This window comes from Mastomys coucha, unplaced genomic scaffold, assembly GCF_008632895.1.
Source record: "Mastomys coucha isolate ucsf_1 unplaced genomic scaffold, UCSF_Mcou_1 pScaffold15, whole genome shotgun sequence".
Lineage (NCBI taxonomy): Eukaryota > Metazoa > Chordata > Mammalia > Rodentia > Muridae > Mastomys > Mastomys coucha.
Window position 1 is genome coordinate 89,915,053 of NW_022196897.1, and position 12,907 is coordinate 89,927,959.

Genomic DNA, 12,907 nt, shown 5'->3' on the forward strand with positions numbered 1-12,907 from the left:
TAGTGTTTGTGTCAGAGCTATAAAAGAGGCCATTTTTGAACACAACAGAGTGACCCTTTGGTGTACGTGCAAATTTTATTTTAAGATCCAATTTCAAATGCAGAAGAAAGTGAATACCAACCTGTTCTGGCACAGCTTATTTTTCTTGGTAGTAGCAGGCTGAGGCCAGACAACATGTGCAATGCCCACACTGAGAGGCTGAGGGGCCGATAATGTTATCTGGTTGGTTAGAAGAGGCGGTGGCATCACCGAGTTGTAATGATTGCTGTGTGGAATCATTTTCCTATGAAGCAAGTTTAGAAAATTCAATCTCCTTTTTACTGGGATCTACTTTATGTATTATTCCTAGAGAAGTTCTTCTATTTTGGACTTACCCCCAGTCTCCAAGCCTCTGTGAACCAGCCATGCCTTCAGAAGTTAGTGTTGCCGCCGCAGGAGCCATGGGTGTCACCTGCTGCCAAGCAGGCATTAGCATCTGCTGTGTCCGACCAGACCAGGTCTGCTGCGTCAACAAACAGCCCAAACAAAGTTACAAGCAGTGCATTCCGAATTCAAAACCCCTACTAGCAATTAATTATAAACGCTAAAGGCCACAGCCTGCAAGAAAGGACTGAAGCCCCACCAGATCCTTCCATTATGTCCCAGAAGTACTGGCTGAAACTCGACTTGTATTTATGTTAAAGGAGGAGAGCACAAATGTAAAAGAGTAAATTGTGACCAACCTGTGAAAGGACTCCAGGTCGGATCTGCAGAGGCTGCACAGCTGGGGCCTGAGTTACAAGCGGAACTGTATTGTCTACCCTTATGGAATAACTGGTGGGTTTACCATGTGCTGCAGGAATACCTAGGAAATACAGCAATCATCCAATAGGAGAAAAAAATTATCTTGTATAACTTAAAAAATTATTTTAAATATACAAATGGCTTAAATTTTGATTCAGATTACATCCATTTCTATATAAGAATAATTAACAAAGTAATCTATTAGTAAAGGTAGGTATTTCCTATCTTGTGATATTTTGTCACAAATACTGATACCAAAATACTCCATCCTTTCTTAAAAATGTATCAAGCATTTCTCTGTATCTACTCTATTCCCTTCACCTTTTTGGTCAAATTCAATAGTTGGTTAAGATCAAAATTTTTATAGTGCAGTTAAGAAAAATAATTGACTAGAATTGCTTTAATATTTGAAGAGCTAGGTACAAAGGTTGTGGAAAAGTTGGGTGTGGTAGAACACACCTCTGAAATCCCAGCACTGTGTGGTGGAGAAGGTAGGACTTCAAGTTTAAAGCTGTCCTGGGCTATGCAAAGCCAGACAGTGTCTCCAAATTCAAAAGCAAATCAAACAAACAAAAGAACCAGTACTTGAGTTTCTAGAGATGCTAAGACCATGTCTATGGCAGACACTACATTTAAGCTATTAATATATTTACTAACAAATGCACAAAGTTATTCTTTAACAATTATAAGCCAAATTAAAAAAAAAATCCTGTCAGACTGAAATTTATCTGTCTCTTCATGCTATATATGGAAGATAGGCTCTGAAAAGCACTGTTGCTGCATATCTGCATAAAACACACTACAATGCAGGTGGGAAGCCTTGTCGCTGCCTTGACATAAGAGCAAGAGTCTATCAGAACCAAAGAATCGACTTGCCAACATAGACTATAAGAACACCTAAGCAAGAAGACAAAGTATATGGCTTGCTTTCAAAATACATGTACAGTTAAAAACAAGCAAATTTGCAGAGAAGTGGTGGCACACATCTACCACCACTCAGGAAGAGAGCAGGTGGTCTACAGAGTGAGTTCCAGGACAGCCAGGTACATAGAAACCTCATCTTGAAAACAACAAACAAAAAAGAAAATACAACAGTATTTCTAAACATGCTAGCAACTTATGATATAAGCATTTTTATTATCAGAAAGTTGTTACTTTTTAAAATGTAGTGTATATGAATATGTATATGTAAATATGTATAAATATGTGATATCATATGGTAGTATGTCATGTGACAATACTTAGGTCAAGAGCCACTCACAATAACAGTGTAGACTATATCACTGGAGCTATGGATGTAGCTCCATGATAGAGAACTTGCCTAGTACGTATGCACAATGCCCTGAGTTCAATTCAAGGGGTGCAAGACTGGAAATTAATACACTCCTTAGTGAGTACACTCTGATTTCACAATAAAGCTATCATTTCTCAGCATTTTTCTCCCCTTAAGTAGTCATGACTCTCTGTAACTGTTCTGAAAGGAAAGCTACATGAAAGAATAACCAGCTAACACTGTCTCACATCCATCTGCTATTATTAGTCATCAATATAATTCTTGGTGCTCTGTGTGGGATACGTTAAAATAATCTTTAAAAGATTGATCAATATTAAGGCAAAATAAAATTTTCTGAATCAATAATTCAGAGCTAGGAATGACCATGATATCACCTATCCAGTCTACCTTCCTTTATAAATGATAAAGAAGTTTAAGCCGCAAGTGGAATTCTGAATACCAACATCAGAAGTGCATTTCCAGGTCACCCAACTCAACCCCATTTTGTACTTTCACTAAAACCGTACAGCACTGTGGTGAAGCTCAACACAGGCACTTGGGGTCTTATCCACAATCACCCTGATGCTTTGGGGTAGGAAAGCCAGCAGCAGGATGTGGTGGAGTGTAACTTTAATCCCAGCACTCAAGACGCAGAGGCAGGGGGATGGTGAGCAAGTACCAGTCTCAGCCTAAGCTGCAGAGTGAAAACTATAATGAAGAAATAGCTACATTATATCCTAAATGAGAACGTACCTTGAATAGCGGGGGGACAGATAATCAGGGTCTGCGGGAAAGCATCACCACAGCCGAACTGTGCGGTCCCTGCCTGCAGAGGTATGCCATGGTGCACGACTGAGTGAGCGGATGTGGTTAGCGCCTGAAACAATCAATGCACTTCACATTATGCAGGGCAGCCTCCCAATAGCTACAAATACACTGTAGATCCACACAGACTTTTTTTTTATGTGCATTGTGTTTTCCCTATTTGTATGTCTGTGAGTCAGATCCTCTGGAACTGGGATTACAGACAGGTGGGAGCCGCTGCTGTGTGGGTGCTGGGAATTGAACTTGGGTCCTCTGGAAGAGTAGCCAGTGCACTAAGCCATCTCTCCAGCCCCATACATACTCTTTAAAAAAAAAAAAATCAGCTGGGCGGTAGTGGCGCACGCCTTTAATCCCAGCACTTGGGAGGCAGAGGCAAGTGGATTTCTGAGTTCGAGGCCAGCCTGGTCTTCAGAGTGAGTTTCAGGACAGCCAGGGCTACACAGAGAGACCCTGTCTCAAAAAACCAAAACCAAAACAAAACAAACAAACAAACAAACAAATCACAATTCTGCGGTAAAATTTAACCCAGAAAATAAAACAAAAAGCAGATTAATCAACTTAAATTGGGTTTACTGAACTCTATTTTTGATAAGCATTGTGGCCCTAAGAGCAGAGCAGGGGATTTGAGAGAATGAATGAGAAGGTCCATTTTACTTGGTTTAGATAGGACACAACAGCCACAGCACCCTTGCTACAGCTGCTGTTCAATGACTCTCACACCTCAAAGCAAAGTGACCAATGATAACACCTTTCATAAAGTATTAACTGCAATTCTCACCTGACTTCTCAATGTCCCGACTTTAGTAAAGTTGGCTGCTAGCGCAGCAGTGCCATTGGATGCGACTGGTCGTAAGAGTGACATTTTACTATGGTTATTTGTTTCACATGAACTTGGAGACTTACAAATATCCATGATGTGAAAACAGGACTTTACACTGAAAAATAATTAGAAAATATTGTAACATTATTTAAAATGTTTAAGGTTAATGTATACTAACAGATTAAAATTGTATGAAAAAGAATAAATTCTACAATTTGTACTTTATTTTGTATACTTTTTCTAACAGTATTTTCTACAAGAAAAATATCAAAGCAAATATATATTACGGTGGTAAAAATTTAAGAGACCAAAGCAGTATTACATGTTTTTTGATTAGCACACAATAATTTAATAATCTCTACCATATATATTTTTTCCTTAATTTCAATACACAAATCACTAAATTAATGGTACCAAGAATGTAATTATGATGTTATTTTCAAACCAATTATTTATGGAAATCCATAGACTATCTGCAGTATTTAAGAGAGATATACCTGGGTTTTATTAAAAAAAAAAACTAATATAAGGACATTTCACAATAATGAATATTGACTCATTCACATAATAATTTTCTTCACTATTTTTAAAATAGTAAATAAGTTGCTTTAACTCTCTGATAAGTGGTTATTAGCCCAGAAGTTTGGAATACAGGAAGAACAACCCACAAACCACAAGGAACTCAAGAAGAAGGAAGACCAAAAGGTGGACATTTCATTCCTTCTTAAAAGGGGGAACCAAATACCCACGGAAGGAGTTGCAGAGATTAACTATGGAGCAGAGACCGAAGGAAGGGCAAGCCAGCCTAAATATAGCTATCTCCTGAGAGGCTCTGACAGTACCTGACTAACACAGATGTAGAGGCTCACAGACATCTATTGAACTGAGTACAGGGTCCCCAGTGAAGGAGTTAGAGAAAGGACCAATGGAGCTGAGGGGTTTGCAGCCCCTTAGGAGGAACAACAATATGAACTAAGTAGTACCCTCAGAGCTCCCAGGGTCTCAACCACCAACCAAGGACTGCACATGGAGGGGTCTGATTGTTCTGGCAGCATGTGTATAGTAGAGGATTGCAAAATCGATCATCAATAGGAGGAGAGGACCTCAGACCTGTGAAGTTTCTGTGCCCCAGTGTAGGGGAATGCCAGGGTCAATAAGTGGGAGAGGGTGGGGTGGCAGGCATGGGGAGTGGGGGAGGCAACAGGGGTTTGTTTTGTTGTTCTTGTTTGTTTCTTTGTTTTTTGGAAGGGAAACTGGGAATGGAGAAATTTACATGTAAATAAAGAAAATATCTAATAAAAAAATAAATAAATAAGTTGCTTTAAGTTGTGAGGGAGTATTTATCGGTGTTTAAAGTGGTGGGCTTTGTTGTGGCATTCACACATACAAATGACTCACCACACTACACTTTTCCGCCCCCCCCGCCCCTCCCTTTCACTCCCCTCTTGCTGGACCACTCGTCCCCCAGAATGGGCCTTTTTTCTGTTCTGGTGTCACATGATTCTATTACATTTGCCAACCCAGAAAGATTAAGTTTGGGAGACAAAACATCACAAGTTTTGTTTAACATAGTTGACAAGGCCTACAGAATGTGAGCACACCTGCTTCCTTGCTAACCCATCAAATCCTTTCCTTCTAGAATTCCAGGGAGCAAAAGAAGGGGAAAAGAAATCAAAAGATATATTAGGAAATCAGACAAGAGAACTACAGGTCTCAAAGAAGACAGAACCTGGGGAGGGCCAGTGAAAATAGAAATGAGACCTAAGGGTGAGCCTCCACATTCTTTTCATGGCTCACTGTTCCAGCAGGAAGTCAGTGTGACACTTGGGATTTGGGAGGTGGACTGGCCTTCCTACCCGTGTTCTAACCCTACCCTGCCACTTACTGGTCTATGCAACCTCAGCCAAGTTAGCTCAGTCTCTCGAATAAAAACACTGATTTCATTACACCTACCATTATTTAAAACAAACACTATAAAAGATTACAAAGTAACATACTGGTTGCTGTGAGGAAAATCTAGTAGATGCTTCATATTAACGAATGGGTGGTTCAGAGTCTCAATTGGAGTAATTCTTAAATCTGCGTCAATCAGCAACATTTTCTTCAACAGACTAACAAATTCTCTTCTATCAGCTTTCTCAGCCAAGAGATCACTTCCTTCCAAGTCCATCACTGTGTTCACCTATCACAGCAAAGTTTGAAGCCATCAAATAAAATAAGCCATGGAAAGAAAGAAGGGCCTGTTATTTCACATCTTAAAAAAAACAAAACAGTAAACTACAGTAATTTGAAACAAAAAGAACTGAAATCCACAAATCTACAAATCTTCTGAAGTAACAAACAATATTCAAAGTGGGAAATTAAAAAACCTTAACTATTATTGCATAAGTGAAGGAGTAAGTATGACTTTACATGTATCTCTGTATGAGTGTGTGTGTAACTGTGTTAAGTATATATGTGTATGTCTCTGTCTGTCTCTATCTCTGTATGACTCTGTGTGTATGTACCTATTGCTATGCATATGGATCTCTCTCTGTATGTCTTGTGTTGAGTGTGCATGCTCGTGAGTGTTAGTGTGTTTGTGTGTGTGTGTGCATGCAGACGTCTTCATGGAGAATGTGTTCAGGAACAGTACTAAGGTCACCAGGCTTTTTGGCTTATGGCCAATGCTCCTTTCCCACGGAGCCATCTCTCCAGCCCAAATATTTACTAAACACAGACCTATTCCTACCAAGACAAGAAGTCTTCCTGTTAGTTTTCCTCTTGAAGACCAAAAGAAAAAAGGAAAAAAAAAAAAAAAAAAAAAAAAAAAAAAAAAAAAAAGGACAGCACAGGCAACAAATATAATTTAGCCTGTGAAAGTTTGAAAATTTTGAGTTAATTCTATTTGAAACACTTAAGAAGTAAGACTTAGAAATGGCTACGGTGTTTTCAATCCTTGGCACTCAAGGACCATCTTCAGTACACAAGGTGACTTCAATACTCACATGCACTATATCGTCCAGACTGTTGAATATGTACTTTCTGGCCTCTTTAGACTTCATTCCTGTCTCTGCCTCATGTTCTTCCAGTGTCTTATTACATACATCAAAGAGAAAATAACATATTATTACTCACCATATCCCTATTTCTAGTCTTTTACGCTTGACACATTTAGCCTAATACCAGGTAGAATAGTTTCAAAAGAGTAACAAGCAAAAATTTATTTTATAATACAAATAAATTAATAAATATGAAGCCAGGAATAGAGTTACTCCAGTACTCAGGAGGCTGAGATAGGAGGGTCAAGTTACAGGCCAGCCTGGGCTACATAGTGAATCCCTGTTGTGCTGATTAGTTTGTCAACTTCATACATGCTAGAATCATCTTAGACGAGAGAGCTTCAGCTAAGAAAATGTCTCTATCAGATGGTCTATAGGCAAGTCTGTAAGTCTGTAAGTCTAATGACTCATGTGGGAGGGCCCAGCTCATTGGTATAGTACCTCATCTGGGCATGCAGTCCTAGGTGGTACAAGAAAGCAACTGGAGGAGCTGGAGAGACAGCTCAGTGGCCAAACACTTGCTGTTACAGAGGATAAAATTCTGTTTCCTAGACTCTGCATGCATGGTGGCCAACAAGTATCTATAACCCCAGTTCCAGAATATCTGACACCCTCTTTTGGCCTCTGAGAGTACCAAGCATACATGTGGTGCACATACATACATGCAAGCAAAACACACATAAAAGTAAAGTGATCTAAAACATTATTTGTTTTTTAAAAGTTTTTTTTTTTTAATTTAATGTATATGAGTGCATTGTCATCATGCACACCAGAAGAGAGCATCAGATCCCATTACAGATAGTTGTGAGCCACCATGTGGTTGCTGGGAACTGAACTCGGGACCTCTGGAAGAGCAGCCAGTGCTGTTAACCGCTGAGCCATCTATCTCTCCAGTCCATAAACATTTTTTAAGGTATGGGAGGTATTATCCATAAGAGGCATCTTAGAAAACTGTTTAATAAATCTATTTTTAGTGAATTACCTTTAATCTCCAACCAGAATGAGACATATCTGTTTCTCTGCAAAAAAATCTTGTAGATTTGGTACCCACATTCAACAATTGTTCTCCTGGTAAGCCTTGAGTCTGAGAAATGTATCGGATCTGAAAAATAATTTAAAAACAAATTTATTCTTTTGTATGGCAGCATTAATTGAACATTTTATCAGCAACTACATGATACCATCTATGCCCTCAATAAATTCACTTAAGAAAGGAATCTGAGTATTTTTAGTCTAAAATAAATGTAGTCAGTGTTGCCTGAGAAGCAATTGATGCATACTATATATAAATTATTAATGTAATGTAAAATATTAAGGTTCTATATAAATTAAGTGAGGAAACCAACATGTTTAAAGCCTAGAAGTACAGAGATTCACTAAGTGGGTCTAGCAAAAGATCAAATGACCTTTGGGGGTAAGGGGAGACAATACTGGGGGTTTGAACCTATGGCCTCATACATGCCAGGCAAGTGTTCTACCACTGAGTTATTCCCAGACAGTAACTTAGTAGGAAGGAAAGCGAGGGATTTGAATTGATAGACTAGATGAGTTATTTCTGAGGAAGTACTGACGGTGCCTTGGTGACCTATGTGACCTAAGTTACAGATGCATTCTCCCAAGGGATACCCCAAAACCCCTAGGTGCAGGGCCTCTCAACTTCATGTCTTTATCTGGAATACCTGTCCTAAGTGTCACACAGCACTCTTCCTTCAGTTCTGGGCTCTAATGTTACCTTATTCATTATGCCTTCCAAGCAAGTAAGCAAGAGTTGACTCTGTCTTTCCCAGCAAACCCCGTTCTCCCAGCTAAATTGTTCCCCATCATGCTTTCCACCATCTGGTATACTAGACTTTTCCTTTCCATCTTCTTAGTTGACTGCAATTCCCAACATCCATGTCAGTGCCTGGTACACATTAGTAGATAGTGGTTCTCACACTCCATGACTAATCAGCATAAAAAAAGCATGGGCTTTAAAGGGGGAAATGTAACTTGGGACCCAAAAAAGCACTCCATCGTCCTTCGTCCACCTGCTCCTTCACCTTCTAGTTCTTTTCTCTATCAACTCCTTCCTCTCAGATTAAGAAAAATCCCATTATCTACTAGCCTCAAAAATATACATTTAAAAAGTACCTCTTTGCTACTTTTAAGCAGGCCTTTCCTTACTTTCTTTTTGTGTACAGTTGGGAGTGAGTGTTGTTAGGTAGTCAGACTGTCCTCAAATGCAAAGGTCATCTTCCCTTGGTCCCCTGGAGCACTGGAACTATATGCCACCACACCTGGCTTCATTTCACTTTCATACCAATGGCCTCTTACTTACACTGTGTTCATTCTGCTGGGCATGGAGGTACACACCTCTGATCCCAGCACTTGGGAGGCAGCAGGAGGTAGATCTTTGTGAGTTCAAGTCTAGCCTGGTCTACAGAGTGAGTTCCACGATAGCCAGGACTATACAGAGACTCTTTTTCAAAAAAAAAAAAAAAACTCAAAAAAAGAAACCCAAAGACAACTTCTGTTATTAAAGTCTTTATAAATAACAAAAGCAAAACAGAAAATAAGGATGATTTTGCTAGTCACAATAGTTTACACTCAGCACTTAGAGGCTGAAGTAGCCTCAGATGCCTCTGGGGTGGGGTGGGAATTACACAATAAAATGCTACCATTTCAAGACAAAATGATATAGTAGCATGGGTGGCTCCTCCCTGGAACCCAAATCTTAGGATAGGACAGCAGGGCTGGCTGGGGCACTGGAGAAACTCCTGCAGACTGAGAAAAGCCCTCCTCCCCAGGGGCTAGACTCACACCATCAGCGTGAGATTGGAGCCCAGAAGGTAGCCATTACAAAAAGGGCAGCAGTACAGAGCAGGTGTGCTTATACCCTTTAACTTTTAAATCCTTTCTCAAGGTTGCTTTGGGAGTATCGTTTCCCATTAAGCATGTGTAAGTGATATAATGTTAATGGCTTCTGAAAACAGACTGCCTGTGTTAGTTTTTTAGGTTTTGTTTTATGTTTCAAGATGTGTCTGTGTGTGTGGTGTCTTGCATGGCATGCTTGTTTAAATGTGTATGGGAGCCTGTATGGTATGGGAACAGTCATGTTCATGTATATTTCCAGATGTATAATGAACCAAGGATAAGGTTGCTCTCCACTTATTCACTAAGGCAAGGTCTCTCAACCCAGTCTGCAGATACAGCTCTTGTATCTGAATTTGGAATTATGCCTGCCCAGCTTCATGGAATCTGGGGATCCAAACTCTAGACCTCACACGCACAAGGGCTGCAAGCCAAGGGCTGCAAGCCCACGGAGCCATCTCCCCAGCCACTCCTCTACAATCTAGACTCCTCATCTGAAAACAGACACGCTAAGTATCCCAGTAATGTTATGAAAGAAATGTGTTATAAGAGTAGTTGCTAGGCCAGGAACTCAGTAAGTGTTAATTAGAAATATTACTATTGCCCACTACCAGTTTAAGGTTGAAAATAATAATAATGTATTTTGAAGACAATACACCAAGACTAAGGCTATAATTCAGTAGTAGAACACTTAATTCAATCTTGGGCACTGGGGTGAGAAAGCACACAAAGTTTTTAGTTAGTCATGACAACACACAACTACAATCTTAGCACTTTTGAGATGAACCAGGAGAATCAGGAGTTCAAGGTCATCCTCAGTTTCAAAGAGAGCTCCAAGCTATTCTAAGCTTCCTGAGAGAGAGCCTGTTTCAAAGAAACAAAGAACTTGGTGTCTTATTTGGAGTACCTAAGTGTACAGAGGCCACTGGTTCCTGGAAAGAGGGAACTGACAAGAGGGAGAAGTGCATTTTCTAGACACCTACTACATCCTAAGTTAGGTGATCGTACTCTAAAAAGATAACAGAATCTCTGAAAACACTAGCATTTGTAAAGACAGTTCGCTTTTGCTAGGTAGTCCCAGCACTCAGGAGGCTGAGGTAAGATTATTAAAGTTTTGTTGTTGTTGTTGTTTTTAAGAGTACTAAAGTTCGAGGACAGCATGAGCCACCTAGCGACTTCCTGGCCATCCTGTGCTAGAGTGTGAAATCCTATCTCAAAAGGGTAAAAATCTTCCTAAAATTAAGAACAACATAAGGATGCATGGGATTTATTTGTATATGTATATTTTTAAAAATAATTTCAAAAACTGAATGAAAGCTATAATGGTGCCTTGTGATGATGACTTTCTTCTGGTCCTTTAGAAGAACATACATATATATACACATATACAGATAAATATCTGAAAATATTATTCATCTAAACCAGGTAACATCTGTTCCAAATTTGGTTTGGTTCTTCATTACAGCTTTGTCAGACTTTTGTCTTTTGTCTTTAAAATTTCTGTCATGACCTAACAACTCTGTTCCTTTGGATGTCGAGAATTTGATTTTCTCTCCTTCATATAAAGGAGGAGCAGTGTTAGTCTTCTGATAAGACTAACATGAGCTGCCCAAGACACTGTCCAAATCCAGAGTGCCAGCCAGTCAACTTGAAATTGCCACTAGATGGTGTCCTGCTCCACAGGATTACAGTGTCACAAGCTAGTCCACAGCTATAGCTGAGTTCCTAGCAGCTGCCTGGGGCTCTGGGGCTTCAGCAGCTTGGGACTGTGGGACTCTGGTTAGATGGCCGTGTACTTCACGACTAGCAACAGTCTACAGCTGCATCAAAGCCCACAACTGACTGAAAATAGACCTGGAGAGGAGATGTACAGAAACCATTACATAAACCTTTAGAGGACTTCAGAACATAGAGGTGAAACAGAATTTAGAAACCTGACCTAAAAGAGAAGGTTCACTGGTAGAAAGACACTGTAAATGATGAGATTAACAACAATGGTATTATCTCATGTTAATGATAATACAGAATCACCTCAGAAATATCTAAGTCATCCAAATTAATTACTTCTCAGATCCTTTTTGTATTTGTTTTATTTTGAATTCTGTATGTTTCTGTAACTGTATAATATGCATGTGTACACAGGTGCCAGCTGAGGGCAGAGTGGGCGGTGGATCCTCTGGTGCTGGAATTACAGACACTTGTGAACCATCTCATGTAGGAGCCAGGAACAAAATTCAGTACTCTAGAACAGCAGAACATGTCTCAACCACTGAGCCATCATTTCAGCCCCTCACATGCATTTTGATATAAAAAAATCAACAATAAAAACCACAACTAAGGCCAGGCATAGCAGTGTACACCTTTAATCCCAGCACCTAGGAGGGAGCAGAAGCAGGTGGATCTCTGTGAATGAATCCCACCTGGTCTATGGAGTGAATTCCAGGGCAGTCAGGGCTGTAGAGAGAGACCCTGTCTCAAAAAAATAAAATAAGATGTCCTAAGACAAGGGAAAAGGTATCAGAAGGTTTATGTGAGACTATTTTACATACTAACAGCCTGCTCAAACAAACAAACATTATCAATATTATATGACTATAATAGTAGTATGATGACTACTTGAAAAAGTTGGTTTGAAGTCTGTAAATTGTAACTTAGCTTATAAAATTTATCTGTGGTAGTTTGAATAAAATGTCCCTCTAAGAGTTTCTGGCACTGGAATTTTTGGTCTTCAGTAGGTGAATGTCTGGGGAGAATAAGGAGGCATGTGCCCTTGCTGGAGGAAGTATGTCAACAGGGGTGGACTGGGAGCTTCGGAAGGCTCTTGCTGTTTTGTGTTAGCTCTCTCTGCTTCCTGTTTGTGGGTTGAGATGTGAGATCCCAGCTGCAGCTCCAGCCACTTGCTGCCTGCCGCCTCTGCTCTGCCATCATGCACTCTCTGGAACTGTAAGCCCAAAATAAACTCCTTCTGCAAGTAGCCTTGGCCATGTTTGATCACAGCATTAGGAGAGTGAGTAATAGATTACAAGAGTGTTAGAAAAGAACTTTTAAGTCAAGATCTAATGTTAAGTGAATTTAAATTTCTTAAGATACTAAAATACTAAGATTTGACAGTTCATGGAGATTTTCACATTTTGTATATGGAGAATCATGTAATGCTCTAAGACTAGAAATTACTCTTACTTTCTAGCAACTCAAATCACAGTTCTGTTACCTGATCATACTCCAAGGCTCCCGGGTAGAGTGGCCATCCAAGGAATAGCTCTGCGATCACACATCCTAGGGACCACATGTCTATGGCTTCACAAAACGGCAACC

At 39.8% G+C, this 12,907-nt stretch overlaps 1 protein-coding gene across 5 annotated transcripts in view; it reads right to left on the reverse strand.

The window, feature by feature from the left end:
• Positions 1-12,907, reverse strand: part of Hipk3 (homeodomain interacting protein kinase 3) — an 89,438-nt gene that overhangs the window by 10,223 nt on the left and 66,308 nt on the right. For 4 of the 5 annotated variants that reach the window (XM_031371215.1, XM_031371211.1, XM_031371213.1 and 1 more), the window contains exons 6-14: positions 12,804-12,907; positions 7,725-7,844; positions 6,689-6,775; positions 5,699-5,883; positions 3,660-3,816; positions 2,810-2,933; positions 723-844; positions 375-502; positions 122-283 (exon numbers count right to left, since the gene is read on the reverse strand). In XM_031371215.1, coding sequence (XP_031227075.1) covers positions 122-283; positions 375-502; positions 723-844; positions 2,810-2,933; positions 3,660-3,816; positions 5,699-5,883; positions 6,689-6,775; positions 7,725-7,844; positions 12,804-12,907 — 1,189 coding nt within the window. The remainder of the gene's footprint in view (positions 1-121; positions 284-374; positions 503-722; positions 845-2,809; positions 2,934-3,659; positions 3,817-5,698; positions 5,884-6,688; positions 6,776-7,724; positions 7,845-12,803) is intronic. The other variant, XM_031371212.1, reaches the window with a different exon arrangement.